Source organism: Mastacembelus armatus, chromosome 3 (assembly GCF_900324485.2).
Source record: "Mastacembelus armatus chromosome 3, fMasArm1.2, whole genome shotgun sequence".
Classification (NCBI taxonomy): Eukaryota; Metazoa; Chordata; class Actinopteri; order Synbranchiformes; family Mastacembelidae; genus Mastacembelus; species Mastacembelus armatus.
Window position 1 is genome coordinate 1,710,679 of NC_046635.1, and position 16,186 is coordinate 1,726,864.

At 41.7% G+C, this 16,186-nt stretch overlaps 1 protein-coding gene across 4 annotated transcripts in view; it reads right to left on the reverse strand.

Annotated features, from left to right (window-relative positions):
• lrp4 (low density lipoprotein receptor-related protein 4) overlaps positions 1-10,734 on the reverse strand; it is a 95,610-nt gene extending 84,876 nt beyond the window's left edge. For all 4 annotated transcript variants that reach the window (XM_026320223.1, XM_026320222.1, XM_026320224.1 and 1 more), the window contains exon 1: positions 10,441-10,734. In XM_026320223.1, the coding sequence (XP_026176008.1) occupies positions 10,441-10,501 (61 nt within the window). In that variant the 5' untranslated portion in view covers positions 10,502-10,734. The remainder of the gene's footprint in view (positions 1-10,440) is intronic.
• Between the last annotated feature and the right edge of the window lie 5,452 nt (positions 10,735-16,186).

Consider the following 16,186-nt stretch of genomic DNA (forward strand, 5'->3'; position numbering starts at 1 on the left):
CCTGTACACCTGAAATACCTTAGAGCAGTGAACAAAGCAATAGAGTTAATGGCTCAAACAAATTTGTCATAATGGCACCAACTAATCTCAGACTCAGATAAAGATAAAATGTTATCAATCGATTCTGCAAACAGGATCTATACGTTTCTCAAGCTGCAGCTGTACCGAGCCAGTCTTTGAAGAGACCAAAATGGAAAACATGCTAATATTCATTATGTTTCCACTGACATTTGAAATTGCCCCTTGTTGTACTCACAGTCCTCCCTTTATGACCATTTCTGTGATAACGACAGGGAAGTTCAAGAAGGTAAATCAGACATCTGAGCATAACCTTAGAGATGAACACCACCAAACAACACAGCTTTTGTCTGTAACTGAGCTCAGTGCTATGAGACTATAAGGTGCTTTTTTCCTTCTTTGAATTCAGTTTATTTATTCAATAGAAGAGTAACAGTGGGTGTCATACTCTGTACACATAAATTACCTTGTGATGTTTTGTGATACTAGGCTATAGAAATTAAAATTGTCTCAGCTTGTTTGGCAAGAGAAGACCGATGTACATTTCACACTGCTTACAATGTCAAGCCTGAAAAAAAAAAAAAAAAAAAAGCTATTTAAAATGTTATGAAAAGGAGCAGCCATATTTCAGAGGTCAGACTGATTGCTACTGCACTACTTTAGTCACTGATCTCTCAACTCTTCTTCTGCTATGCTTGTGAATTCAGTGCACAGTGAGACAACACTGTCTGCACTGCTTATTATAAACGTGAACCATAAAAACAATCGTTGCCCCTTTTATGGCACAAACTCTCAATCGCAGCACTGTAAACAGTATATTCAGCCAGCCATGGATCCTTATCGGGCACTGCTGAGCTCAGTTCTATTCTGACAGTGCTGTTATGAAACACTCAGTGGGAGTTGTAGCATTATACATAACTGGCTGTGTAGGCCAGCTCTTTAATCAGTCACTGTAATTGCTGGGATGGACTTTGAACCACAGACATATTTCATTCCACTTTTCATCCATGGCTAAACAACTAAAAGGCGGGAGGCAGCAAGCGCTCGGGCCCCGACCATGCACGGCTCCAGCCCCGGCTCTGAAAGCAGTCAAGCATGGTGGAGCTACGGAGGGTTCGTAAACAGACGACAGAGTTTTAACTCAGGCTGGGACAAAAGGGGGGGTGGAGTGTCTCAGAAAGCTGAGAAGAACGGAGAGTAGACACGACTAACAGAGAAGACATGATGGCATACAAGTGCCAAGTGCCAGTCTGAATGCTTTGAGGAGCCCAGACAGGGATCTCCTCTGAATACTAAGACTTTGCATAGAGGTAACACTGCTACAGAGATGCAACTCCAAAGCCTCTCCTTTGAGGCCCCTGCGATATATAGGGCTTTCATTTGCTTGTGCAAGAGTAGTTCTAATTGGAAGTTGAAGCAATACAAGGGGGTTTAAGGAGGTGGGAGCAGAAGAGCTAAGGAGAAGAAGAGAAGCAAAGAGGACTACTTGATTTAAGAGGCCATTGTTTTAACAAGTACATTTTGCCTCCCTCTTCTTTCTCCTCATGGCCTCTCCTTCAGATGCCCACACTCCACAGAGTCAAAAGGCGGCGTTTAGCCCCTGTGAACGAAAAGGGGCTGGGCTTGTTTTGACACTTTGTCCTCCTTGGTTTCTGTGAAAAGGCCCTGCTTCTATGGGCCACTTGAGTTCATTAGAGAGTGCAGTGCTTTCAGTCGCGTCCCCATTCCTGTTCCAGGCTTCAATGGAACCTCCAAAGCCCTTCACTGTTTGTTTAATAAAGACCCTCACCACCTCCACAACTACCACCTCCATTTCCCTCATCACAGGCTTGGCTCAGTTGGTGCCTGCAGGGTAAGGGTCCATTGAAAGAAAATGGAGAAGCAGAAACAGTGGGGGGGCGGCGGAGGATGTAAAGAGGAAGCGTAATGAAGACGTATAAGCAGAGAACGAAGACGTGGGAGAAACACATGAAGTATGAATTACACAGGTACCGTGCTCCAGTTGGTCCATAACTAGCCGTGAAGCGAAGTGCACTTTGTCATGTCAAGCATTGTGTGTGTGTGTGTGTGTGTGTGTGTCCATCGTAAGGTTTCAGCCCTCACACTTTCAGGTGACATCACTGTTTGTCGGTCAAAGGGTCAACAATTACAGATGTTACTCGAGAGACGACGCTCTCAGGTCATGTGATACCAAAGAAAGACTCAGCAGCCTCTGTGTGTGCCTGAGCAATGCTTGAACATAATTACTGCAAAATAAAATAAAACTGAGGCAACTGTACATTTCCATTGTCTGCTAGCAGCTAATTACTTATCCAGATTTTCTCAGGTTTATACTGCACCAGAAACAGTTGTTGTCATCATGGACTTGCTAAAATTATGTATGTTTCAGTTTTAAGGTATAGGACCATTGATGGTGCTGTATAAAATCTATTTTGGTACATGCAGACAATAATGTGGCGGGAACAGGGTTTAGATGATTTTTATATTTTAGTTTTAACTACAAAACACATCTGGAGTGATATTGCATTGCCAAAGCAGAGTAATTAGGATTTTATTACAACTCATAACAGTGTCATTACTTCCTTGTACCCCCCCATGCCCAATCACTAGTCTGTCAATGGATATAACAAAAATATGATCATTCATTTTTGAGTCAAAAACATCCAAATATTATCCTATTCCAGTGTCTCAAATGTGAGGCTCTGCTATGATCTTTCTTATATCAGAAATTATAACTTAAGAGTTTGTACCATTGACTGTTCATAGTAATCTGAAGACCTCATCTTAAGTTCTGGGAAACCCAATGAATCCTTTTCACCATTTTCTAACCCAGCCTTTGAATGATAGTGTCACATTAAGGTAGGTTTTTGTGAGCATGTTAATGATTTAATTGAACACATTTTTAATGCCACAAGTGCTGTAACGTGCCTGCCACATCAGATCCAGGACATCGGATTTATAGCAAGGGTTTACCTGCAGCTGTAGAGTCTCACCAGAGTGTGGGAAAGAACAGCGACATTGACACATCACGATCATACAGTATGTCGTGTGATTAATCCGTGTTCAGGTATTTTAGTTCATCATAAGATCACAGGATTTCTTTTTCACTACATAGACACAGCAGATATTAAGCCCCGCACAAAATCCAGGGTTGCTAACTGTGTAAACAGGATCAGGATTTAACAATTTCCAGTGTGGATTGGGGAGACAGTGTGCTGAGTCAAGTGCACAGGGGGGGGGGTCTTGGCCAAATCATATCACACTCTAATCTCATCTGAAGCTCAAGATGGATGCTGTGTGTGTGTGTGTTCCTAAACATGAGCCTGAGCATGTTGTGTGTGCATGCAGGCATGCTGAATTAGGTGAGAAGCCTTTATTCAAACACCTTTGACAGGTGATCTGTGATACACCTGCAGGCCCCCATCTGTTAGACCCCTTAGTGGTGAACAGAGAGGGGGAGCAGGATGCTTTAAGATGGTGGCCGTTTGGAAGACTTTCAGGTGCTGAGCAGAAGAAGAGCAGAGATATAATCAGGAGAGGGAATGGATATTAAAACATCAGAAAATCTGTGTAAAAGAATCACATCCTGTAGGCTCTTACACGTCTGCAGCTTAGATTGGATTTACAGTGTAATAAAAAACAGCCTATGTCATTTATTTTAAGCTTGAACTCGTAGGAGTTACAACTGACTCTACGGTTCAGGAAAAAAAAAAAAAGAACCTGACAAATGTCACAAAATATGTTACGCATTATAACAAAGGATCTCCACATGTTGTGTAATTTTCCACTGAAACAACAAATGTTAGGAACATATGGATTAACAGGAGGGCTTTATTTAATATTCTGCAGCAGTGGTCTGACAGGTGTCTGCAAGTGTTTTTGTTGAAATTTTCACCGTTACATAACTGCTGCAAATTTAGGCTGCAGGAGGAAGCTGAAAACTTTAGTCTACTGACTTCCTTTAAAGAGGAAGAAGAGACACGTTAACTACTCACAGAAAGGAAACGTGTGTGCTCAACCAGATTAGGTGAGCTGAAGAGACACGGCGCTGACATCAATTAAAAGAAAAGGCCTCGTCTCCCTCCCTCCGTGAGGCTGCATAGATGACAGGCTGTTTGTGAGCTGTAGTAAAAAGCATCTACGCGCATGTGCGAGCACACACACACACACACACACACACATACGCACACATGCACACGGCCCATGACCTCAGCATAGTGAATGGGGCCATGGCCCGTTAGCAAAGAAGTCTGTCTGTCTCTGTAATTATTTATATCCTGAACTCTCACCCAATCTGCTTTCTGTCTGACTACATGGCAGGAGGAGCAAGATGTAAACAACTAACCATGCAAGAAGATTTGGCAGACGTTTTAAGATTTTTGGATTAATGTACCTTTCAGATATCACTGTGGAGTCTCTCTGTATTTTTCATAGTCTCATTATAACACCATCAAAAGACCAAAAACTAACATTTGTTGCCAAGAACAAGAAAAACACACAGTATTATCACCATATTTCCAAGTTTTCTAAAATCACACCTAAGGGAACCAAAAATGTCCTGGAGAGTACTGTGCCCAAACATCACAAGGAAGGCAAGTGTACCAATAAGCATTTAATGTTATGGTTATTTTCACTGTTAACCATCTACCTGAGTGTCGAAATTGGATTTTTAAAGCCTCATTTAGTCAGTGGATGAGAATGGACATTTTCCTTAATTATAGCATTTTCCCCCTTCAGTGCTGCTGAAGCAGAAGTGCTCCTGTTTTGGATTATTTTTCTCATCCTGGATTTTACTTGATTGAATTCTGCTGCAATGCAGAAAACTTCAAATCAAGGAGATTTATCAGAAAGACATTACTGACTATATTCTTTCTATTCTTTCTAGTTACTACTTTCACCAGGCTATTCATTGCCAAGATTGATTGCACGCCATTTCCCCACAAAAATGACAAGGGGACAACTGTCTGCAGTGAAAAACTGTTCAGATGTTTCTACAACCCAGAGACAAAATTAAACTCCCAACCATATGTTTGTGTGTGTGCCCCACTGTGCAGTTTAACCCATTAGACACGCTGAAAATGTGGCTGCACAAAGTCTCTGTTGCCCCTCAATAAACTGAATCCATACAGACTGTGGCATCAGACAAATGCCATCTTGTCTGTGAAGAGGATCCCATGATGTCTTGGTTACCCAGACAATATACAAGAAAAACTGGCTTATTTTTAACGCAGGGCTGATGAAAAAAAAAGGCCTTCCATTACAACAATCCACCAAAACCCTCATCATTTCACCCAGATGTCTTTTTCTTTTTCTGGTTTCATTAACGTCCCAGAAAACGCTTTTCCCCCCCAAGTCATAGAGACAGAGAGGAGTGAAGACGCTAAAGAATTAAGTTACTATGGATCTGTACATGTGTCCTTCAAAATGTCTTTGTGTCCCTGCCCCCTCCCCTGGTTGTGCTCAGACAGCGAGTCTCCAACCCTGCTTATCTTTCTGTCCTCTACAGCAGACCCCCGCCGAGACAGGGAACCAGAGTTTATTACAGTCTCCAATAATCTGCAACCCCTGAGGAACCCAGACTCTACATGACTCTACTACATGACCTAAAAAACACTGAACATCCCTTTCAATACCAAACCTCTGCGGTGAAACGGCCTGAATTTCATGTCGCAAAAGACAGTAATGGTATCACGTAACATTTGTTGCAATGGTGATGTCATTTGACAAACAGCATATCTTCTGTTACCTGAGGTTTCAGATTTCAAATAATAAAAGTCTTTATTGTCTGAAAGTTATGGAAATCTGTCTTTGGGATGTTTACGCAAAATACTGTTGCTGGTGTTACCAGCTGCAGGCAGGAATGACCTGTATTTATCCAGCACATTGCCTTTGATTCACACGATGACGGCCATCACTGGCAGCAGCAGCTTGGGGCGTAGTGTGTTTCTCAAGGGCTTGTGGGTACGAGGAGGTAGGGATTAAACCTACGATTAATTGTGACCCACTCGTCACCTGAACACAGTGATCAACAAAAAACTGTAAATGGACCAGAGTTCAATCAAAAACCCTTAAGTCAATCAGGTAATTTACATTTCATCACCTTTGCATTGTGGGAAAGCTGCAGCACAAACAGCATAAAAGAATTAAACCTGTAACACAGATTTCTATCAGTGCATGCCCTCTGTTGTTACACAGACAATCACTGTTCTCCACTGAGAACTGCCAGTAGTTGACTTTATTTGTTTGCTTTCTTCTGTGCTCCCAAAGTTGACATCTGTGACATATATTAGTGCTGTGAACATAATTGAAAAGGGCCCTGGAGCAGTGGCATCATGTTCCGAAATCAGAAACGACCCTAAAGACGAGTGCCCGGGGGTCTCTCGCAGAGGAGGTCGGTGGTCGGAGAGAGGGCCAGGTGATTTATTGGAAGGTGGAGGAACATGAGGAGAAGACTGGGGGGTGCAATTCCATCCCCTCGGCAGAGACGCACAAAGCACAGTGGGGGTATCAGGTGGCCCGCACTGCCTTCCCCTGGTGAAAGCGAGAGCCTGGCCGACACCAACCTAACCAGCTAGACCAGAGGGCACACACACACATTAATTCAAGCCACAAAATTCGCATGCACTCATCCAGCACAGCAGCTCCACTCTAGGATCCATTATTGAAACTTTCACCGTCCTCCTCCTGAAGTCCCTGAACAGCTTCAGCCTCGACAAGAAGGTCACTTGAGTGGAAAGGTGAATGTTCATATATGCCAAAACAATCAAATGTTCCAGGAGTAAAGACAAAGGAGTCATAGACCAGAGGCACGGCCACATCCTCCGAAAAAAACCTTTGCCTGTCAAAGTATCATTGCCTGCAGTGTGGAATCTGCACCAAAAACAACTCTTGGCTAGCAATAAATCTGTCTGCAGGCTGAGCTATTCGGAAATATCAACATTGCAACACCATTAATACCAATACAATTACTCTGAGGACACTTAATCAAATGTGGTGTTGGGATTATTTTGCCAGACAGTCATAAATATACATTCTAATGCTTGCTGGTTACACACAACCACGCCTGCAGGCTCAGCTATTGGGAGTGTGTGCTAGTACAGAACGAGAAGGACGGTGGCAGGGGTCTAATCAATCCGACAAGGGAACACCAGCAGCAGGGAAGGGCACAGAAGCCGACAGCAACCTGAACCATAGAGCAGGGCAGCAGAGCGGACACAAGGCCAAACCCCCCCGACCTCCTCTTTTCAACCAGCATTCCCCCTTCGCCTCACTCTGTCTCAAGTCCTACTGGTCTCGCATCTCTGATTATCGTCTTTTACCTTCCCCTCATAGTTACCCCAGTGCTGAAATTATTATTTGAACTAATAAAAGGTTAAGAAAAAACATCCACAATAAAAATTCAATTGCTTTACAGAGCTGCAAATCCAACTAAACCCAAGTCACCTCCCCTCTGTATATTTCAGTGCCAAAACCAAAATATATCAGGTTTGATTAAACAAACGAAGCCAAACGTCTTAAACGTTACTGCGGGCTCCTCCAAGAACATTTCCTAAAATAATTACAGCAAAAAAAAAAAAAAGAACCTGACCAGATATTTAATGCAGACTTTTTGTGTTTGACAGTTTTAAAACTACGTGCTGCTATAAAACCACATTTCGGTCACTATTTTAAGAGTATTAATTCATTATAAGCCATTACTGCCTGACAAACTACACAACAACCAGACTCATTCAAATTTCATTTAAGCCATTTATCAAGTACAAAAGCAAAACATTTCCCACTTCCAGCATCTCAGAAGCATGTTACTGTGGTTTTTCATTAACATCGTTTTACGTTAATGTTTTGGCAAGGCAAACAATTTAAAGATGTAGCCTTGATTTCTGGGAAATTTCAATGGACGCTTTTTTACGATGAAGCTCACCTCTTTTCCTTTTATTTTACTGTCATCATCCCTTTTCTACTCCTTGGTTTGGCTGCTGCAGAAAAGAAAGACAACCAACTCCACTCAAGGAAAGAGACTTTTTGGACAGTTGCCCAGCTGTCAGATTGATACAGTGGCCTCGTCTCAGTTCAGATCTGCTCAGTTCTGCAGGAGAAGGGTCGTCACGCAAGTTAAATTATGCTTTACCGTAAATACAAACCGGATCTAAGTTGCCGCGATGCCTTCAGGGAAAGAACACCACAGGTTCTGACTGAACTTGAGCCCAATCGATAGTCGATTAGGAAATGAGGAGGGTCCAGCAGGAGTGGGTGAGGGGTTGGGCAGTCCCAGAGCACATCATTAAACTGTGTAACACATTCTCCAACACACCATTAGTCCAACTCAGCCCATTACTACAAGGCCACTAGACTTAGCCGGGAAGACATCTTGACCTTGCACACATGTAGGAACCTCACTCGCACATAAGCAGTCAGACTAATAAATCATAGCCTTGGGACATCAACAGTCAGCCGGACTGGCGGCTGGCCTTTATAATGCCAATTACTGTACACATCTTAGAAATTATAGCTTTTAATTCTTCGCCTTTCCATAAACCCATCATGCACATATCTCATGATACAAAAGTCTGATATGTCAGAGATAGAATGATATTTGTGGCCAGTAAGATAAATATTTCAAGCCTTGACCCACAGCAAATTTATTTTTGCTTTGAACATTTTATTTAGTCAATTAATTGCTCAAAGATATATAAATCTTCGTTGGTTTTTCATGTATCCTGGAGTTTCCCCAACCACTAGATAGCTGTGGTATGAGATCTTGTCTTTAAAAGCCACTAGCCCTAAAAATAATGTCATTAGTCTCAGTGTCACATAAGGGTTTGAATGCAGTTTCAGAGGTTTTTCCATCCCGACTAAAATAAACCTCTGAACGGGGAAATGTTATATCTGGAGTTCCTCGCATGAAAATGAGTTTAAAGATTGTGGATTGAAAATTGAAATGCAGCAGCAGAAGCTCATGCTCACGCACAACAAAGATGTGTTTAAGACATGATACAGCCCGAGCAGACTTAATTACTTCATGACAGAAAGGGTCCATAATCAAACGTGCACGGTCCCCTGCCCCAGATAAAGAGGGGAGGCAGGGGAAAATGTTTGTTGTTTTCAATTGGACTTTGAATCTTATCTAGTTGACATTTTGGAGACAGTCTCCTGGTGACATTTAGGAGACATTACAATTACAGCAACCTCTTTCTGAGCTCTAACCAGCCAATTACAGTTTTGCTGTTTTATCAGGTAGGTTTTTTTTTTCTTGTCATGTCACAGGGCAGGACAGAGGTGTGTGAGTGACACTGGCTGAGCCCAGTGTGTGTGAGTGTGTGAGTGTGTGTGTGTGTGTGTGTGTGCGTGAGTGTGTGTGTGTGTGCCTAGAAAGCACTTCAGTAGGGTCCTTGCATTCCAGCGGCTGTTCTAACATGTTGTAAATACAAGGTGTTAGAGAAAACATTGGAAGGGGGTGGTGGAAATCACTCAGACCTATTACAAGTGCTGCTGAGGGGTAGTGGTGGGGGGGGGGACAGGATGTAGGTTATCACAGATAAACAGCAGTTCACCTGCAACCACAGCAGAGCAGAGCAGTGTGCTTAGCTTTCTCCATTTTAAAATAAACAGAAAATAAGGGATGCCTCCAAAAAAAAGCAGTCATATCTAAAGGAATCACTTTCATTTGAGGTCAGAGGATCATTTGCATAACAACATGAAAAGTTAATTTTTAAATAACTGAAGCTTATAAATCACCAAAAAAAAGCACTAAATCCATCACATATTCTCTTTGATACACTTCGTGTCTCATTCTGAGCTTCTAGGCATCTAAGACAAGCCACAGCTTAAAACAGCTTCTAACCAATTTAGGAATCAGGGTTTTATTCCCACATCAGCCAGGATCAGCAGCAATCTGCATCAAAGGTGGGAAAGTATGACAGGCATATGCATCCACCCCTCACACTGCACTACAATTCAAAACTTTTCCATGTATTTATATGATGCATTACAATTTCTGCAATTTCCCTTTGGGAATCAATAAAACACTCCTGTCTGTAATACTTAAAAACCAATGCACGTTTGTTTTACAGGGCAAGTACAGTACAAATACAGCTTCAGGACCACAGAGCAAGCAGTACAATATATATACATATATAAAATAATAAAAAACATTTAGAAGTTATGCGCCTGAAGCTCAACACTTATGCATTTAGTCCAACAACACATGAAAACTGAACACACAGACTCTAATTTCTATTTTAAGCTCTCTAATAAGAGGAGACCTGCCTGCTGAGTTTGTCTGATTCACACAGCTGATAAGGAGAAAATTAAAAAAACAACAAAACAATACTACAACTATCAAACAGCAGCCGTACAAAATAAAATACCTCCGACCATCTCTTCCAAAACACTTTCAGGTGCAGTTCACGGACGTTTTCCTACCTGGGATCTGGTTGAGCAGAAAAGTTATTAGGGCTCCCCACAGCACCGAGGACATCTGCATCTTGCACCCCGCTTTTCTGTCGCTTCTCCGGGCTTCTCTCTGCCTTGTGCCTCTTCTTCTCCGCGGTTAAAAACAACGGGCTTCTGCTGCAAGAAGACGCTCCGGGCTTTCACAGTAACCTCATACCATGACTGACTTTTTAGCCCCTTGTCTCTCCTCGACCTCCTCTGCCACCTACTCATGGATAAGGCGACAAAACCGGGATTAAAAAGTTGGTCCTGAGGGGAACAGCTCGGGCTCCAACATGTTGTGCTCCAATTCCTGACGCCGTGGCTATCAAAAGGAGCTGTGGGCTGTACCACATGCAGGCTGCGGGGGGGAGCCAGCTGTGCCGACCGCGCTGTGTTTACACTAAAATGGACGTAAATGCTCAAAGCTGACAAACCTTTTACTGTGATATACAGAGTTAAATACTAATCAAACACTCAAGCTGCCGGTTTTGTTGTCTGTCTATGTTTTATTCCCCCCTACTTTCGCCGTACCTCCCCATCCTAGAAGAAATCGTCTCGTCCCAAATCAGTGCTCTCGTTGTGTCATTTCTGAAGTTAAGGTGTTTTTTAAGGTGTCAGCTCTTTAAATGATAAACTCACACTTCTTCCCTTCTTTCCCACCGTCATTCTTCGTCTCTTCCCCACACAATGGAGTTTGAAGACGAGGAGGGAAAGTGTCTCACTGTTGTCACTTCAGTCAGTGGACGCAAATGACAAAGTGAGGCACAGTGGAGTGAAGGGATTGTATTAATACATTAAAAGTGTATAATTTATTAATTATGACGCACAATACAAAATCCTATATGAATATGATGGGAGATAAAAGAAACATTAGGCCCCAATAAAGTCACGTTACATTCACTAATTAAGACACACAAGTTTCTATTATCAGTGGTGGAAAGCTAAAAAAAATAAATACATTTACTCAAGTACTGTAGTTTAAGTATTTTCATTTTCTGCTTATTCAGACTTTGACTTTATTACATTTTAAAGGAAAATATCATACTTTTCCTCCACTACATTTATTTTACAACTTTATTCACTAGTTATGTTTTGGAAAACAGTGTAATCATCCATCCATCATCTGTACCCCCTTATTCCTAACCAGGGTCCCAGGGACCTGCTGGAGCCTATCCCAGCTCTCTCTGGGTGAAAGGCAGGGGTCCACCCTGGACAGGTCCCCAGTCCATCACAGGGCCACATAGAGACCAACAACCTCACACACTCACACTCACTCCTATGGGCAATTTAGAGTCACCAATCAACCTGACATACATGTTTTTGGACTGTGGGAGGAAACCAGAGTACCTGGAGAAAACCCACACAAGCACAGGGAGAACATGCAGACTCCACACAGAATGGCCCCTGATGGGTTTCAAACCAGGAACCTTCTTGCTGTGAGGCTAACCACAGATCCACCGTGCTGCCCCAGAATAATCATAAAACTTTATTTCTCAGTAGGAAAATCTACAAGCTAACCAGCAGTATTTGGCTCCACTTTTACCAGCTGTAACACTAAACTGATGAACATAACAATAAATATGATCAAATACTAATACAGATTCATGTGAGATATGTTATTGAATACTTTTACTTCTGACAAGTCAAAGAAAATATTATTAAACTGTGGTGTTTATACTTTTACTTAAGTGAAGTCAAAAGACACACCATCACTGGTTCCTCTAGAAACAATAGCACCGCAATGGACATAATATACTTCAATCTGATAATAAATAAGCCAAGTAAGAAATTACGTGTCACAGGTCTTATCTAAGCATGTTAGCGTGAAGTCACATTTCAAGGCCTTCCAGGGTCATCAAAGCATTTTTCCAACAGAAATATAGATGGGGAGCCAGAGAAATCCCACACAGGCTTAGGGAGAAGATACGAGTCCCAGTCGAGCACAGGTTCAAACCTTCTCGCTGTGAGGCATCAGTGCTAACCACTGCCCCACTGTGTGGCCATACAAGCAATAAACTCAAATAAAATACTACATTTATACTAAATATTTTGGTTTTATTATCTCACACACACAGTATAATATGCCATATACAGTAGTACATGCACTTGGACTGAGCCATTTCCAGATCTTAGTAAATCTAATCTGTTCTGAAAATATATATTTTGGCAGTGAAGACAAATTTTAAGTTTCACTGTAGTCCATGTTCATGCTGCTGATATAGAAACTTTCCTTCCTCAAACTGATTCAGTTCTCTTTGGTAATGGCAGTATAATAGAAAAAAGGACTCAGAATCTGACAGTATGTGGTCCTAAATGCGACGCATAACAAATTTTATGGGACTGTGGACCCAGTTACAATAAAATTTGTGTGACTTTTATGTCACCGCAATATCCTTTATGTTTCTGCACTTGTGTCTGAGTGTAGGGAGCGCAGGCAGAGGGAGCAGGAAATAGCTGGGGAATAGCTGTGATGAACGTGGAGACGATGAGTTGATTTGGAGTGAAGCATTTGTGCTTTCCCGTTGCTGTTCTTGTGGCTTCAGTCAATGCAAAGGCTGCGTTTAGAAAAACTTACAATAAGCCTCCACACAAACACAAAACTTCCATGGCTACCTTTGAGCATAAAGGTCAGTCAAAAATAAAATCTGACTTCACAAATCACCAGTGAGCCTAAATGTTCCCATTGGAAAATGATCATCAATAAAGTTTTATTGACTGTGATTGGCTATTGATGCTAATAATGAGACTTTCTGATATTAATACAAAATATCTCATGTTGTACGTACAACTTTTGTTATGATATTTGCATGTCAAAAAATAAGATAGAATGAATTATTGTGGATATTATTTATTTAAATATTTGCCTTGTTTATATATTTATAATATTGTTATTTTAAGCGTCCCTATGACCATCACGTGCACTGCTCCTCACTCTACAAATTCATGCCTCTCATTTTTTTTTGCCCGGAATCGAGGCTTTAGACCTCACTTTCTAATTACGAGGCAGCTTTAGTTGGGATGTAAGCTCTCTTGTCTCTAAACAGGACATCATCATTCAGCACACGCCTTCCTGCCACTCTCCTGTCGAGCATCCATCAGAGAATTACATTTCATCCCAGTAAAAGTGCTCTGCACCATCACTTATTTGTGATCTGCTGCAGAGCCTTTCAGTGAACAATGCTCTGAACAAAGACATGCAGCAAAGTGCCTTGAGGTGATTTTATTGTGATTTGGTGCTATACAAATAAAACAAATTGGAATTGAACTGAATTGAAATATAAGTGTGATGCAAAATCTGCAGGACCATGAGTGTGGTCACTCACAATGGGTAAAAATATTTTTACTTATAAAACGTTGTATGAAGTGCTTTGTTTCAGGAATAATAAAGTCATGGCAACCAAGCAGACCAGTCATAGCATTACTCTTCTTAACAACTGTACAATGGCAAAAAAACAAACAAACAATTAAGCCAATAACTTTTTACTAAATGTGACACACTCATCACAACCAACAGGGCCCAAATCTGTGGAATTAAGAGGTTCCATGTAATTAAGACCGGAGGAGCTTTTACATATATTGTGTGATACAGAGGATCAGGACAGACGGGTGAAACTCTTGGCGGCCGGTCCGGCAGCAGTGTGAGTGGATAGCAGCTGTGGCCCCTTTCAGCTCCCATCCTGTCTCTGGGCGAAGCAATGGAGACATTTAATTATAACCTGTGATTAATGTGCCTGCAGTGGGCCAGGAGTCTGTCTGCACAGTACCGAGGGTTTTCGTTCAAGAGTTGGCTCAAACACAAAAACACATATGTGGACTGAGAAAGACTTTTTGTGCTCCAGTGCTCATTGTTTCAACAATGCTATCTAAGAACCTTATTACTTGAAGTGCCAAAAAAGTCACTCCACTGACTTTTATATACGCCGTCTCTTTCTAAGACACAACTGGTATGTGACACCTTTTGGTCAGAACACATGGCTGCAGAATAATCTGTGCGCGCGTGCGTGTGTGTGTGTGTGTGGTGTTAAGAGAACAGCTGTGGGCTTATCACTTTAGCTTCTGCTGATAAATAAAGAAGTGTGCTGGATTATGAGAAGGCTGCCACAGATAGAAGACCAGGCAGGTGTTGGAAATGTATTTTTATTTATTTTACATGTAGTAAACTATATGTGTGTGTGTGTGTGTGTGTGTGTGTGTGTGCAGATATGACCTTCCCACTCCACTATATGAACATTCTTCTCTGACATTCCTGGAGCATCTTTCTCCCACATACTCTCTCACACATATAGACACTCAGTTATGCCACAGTAACACCCCTGGTTTTTTATGGGACCATACTGGCAGTTAGGATATCTGTTTAAGTCAACAAACTGTTGTATTTCATATTTGCCCAAAGTTATATTTGATAAAGAACCAGTAGTTGACACAGTGGGAATGCAAATTTGCTGGATATTCACACACCTCAATAACATTATTGCTTTTGATTGGTAGATAAGCAGATAAATTCAAACTCACTGGCACATGAATGAATGAATGAATGAATGAATGAAGTTTTTGGTTCATATTGTACTGAATAAAATGAGCATTTACAAAATTAAATCAATGATTAAACAATTAAATTCTTAATTAGTAAGTGATAATTATGGATAATGATTTTTTTTTTTTCAAATTATGTGTCAAATGATAATGAGGAGTCTCGCAGCACAGAGGACTGAACTGCAGAGCATGTAGCTGCTGGAGAAATGAAACATCCGCCAACCAAAAAGCCATATGAGCAAAGAGCTTGGACTTGGATCCACATTCCCAATTATTAATGTTGCTCATTGTCAGCCAGATGTGTAAATATCCTCTTGACATCTCTTGAGCCATGACGGTGTTTTACGGTGACATGTGCCATGGCGTGTGTGTCAGAGTTGGCCCCTGAAGTGACCCAAAGCAACCAACTTTTTCTTAACTAGCACTGGAATAATTCTTTAAATATTATAATGCTGACAGCAGATGTTTTTTTCTACTTCCTGTCTCCCTCGCTTCTTTCTCTCTCTGCCTCTCCTGGCCATGATGTAACCAGAGACACCCTTATTAAATTTAGCAGGGGAACCCGACCACAGTCCACAGTCCACATGGCCATGACTGGCTCCTGTGCCACAGTCGTACCCACCACACACACACGCACACATGCACACACACACATGCACACGCACACACACACGCACACAGTCCGTCCTACTGCGGTGTGGTTCGGAGCCCAGAAGCCTGTTCTGTGGCCTGTCTAACTACAGGGCTTTTCTATGTGAGGTTTATTTTCGTGGACTCTCCACTCTCTCCATGTTCTTCTCCTACAATGGGCTCGTTTACATGTGGCCAAACTCAAACACACACACTGACATGATCGCAGGCTTTCACCTCGCTATGTTGTTGCCCTTTCGAAGGATGGAGACTCTGGTTTTGACCACAGGCTTGTCCTCGGTCGCAATGAGAAGGGCCTTTATATTCAAAAGCAAAACTCGTGTTATTTTAGATTCAATCATAACTTGCCCTTTTGAATCCTAAATGAGTATACTTGTGTTATTTAGAGCTCACGATTTACTTGTAGTTTACGTTTCACATGTAATCAGATTTTGCGAAGCTTGGTTATTGTTTAGCCTAACATTTCCCAGGTCAAACAAAGTGTTTTGAACAAAACAGCCCCACAGATGCCCTAAAAAAACAAGCATTTTGAGGCTTTTTTGACTCCGTG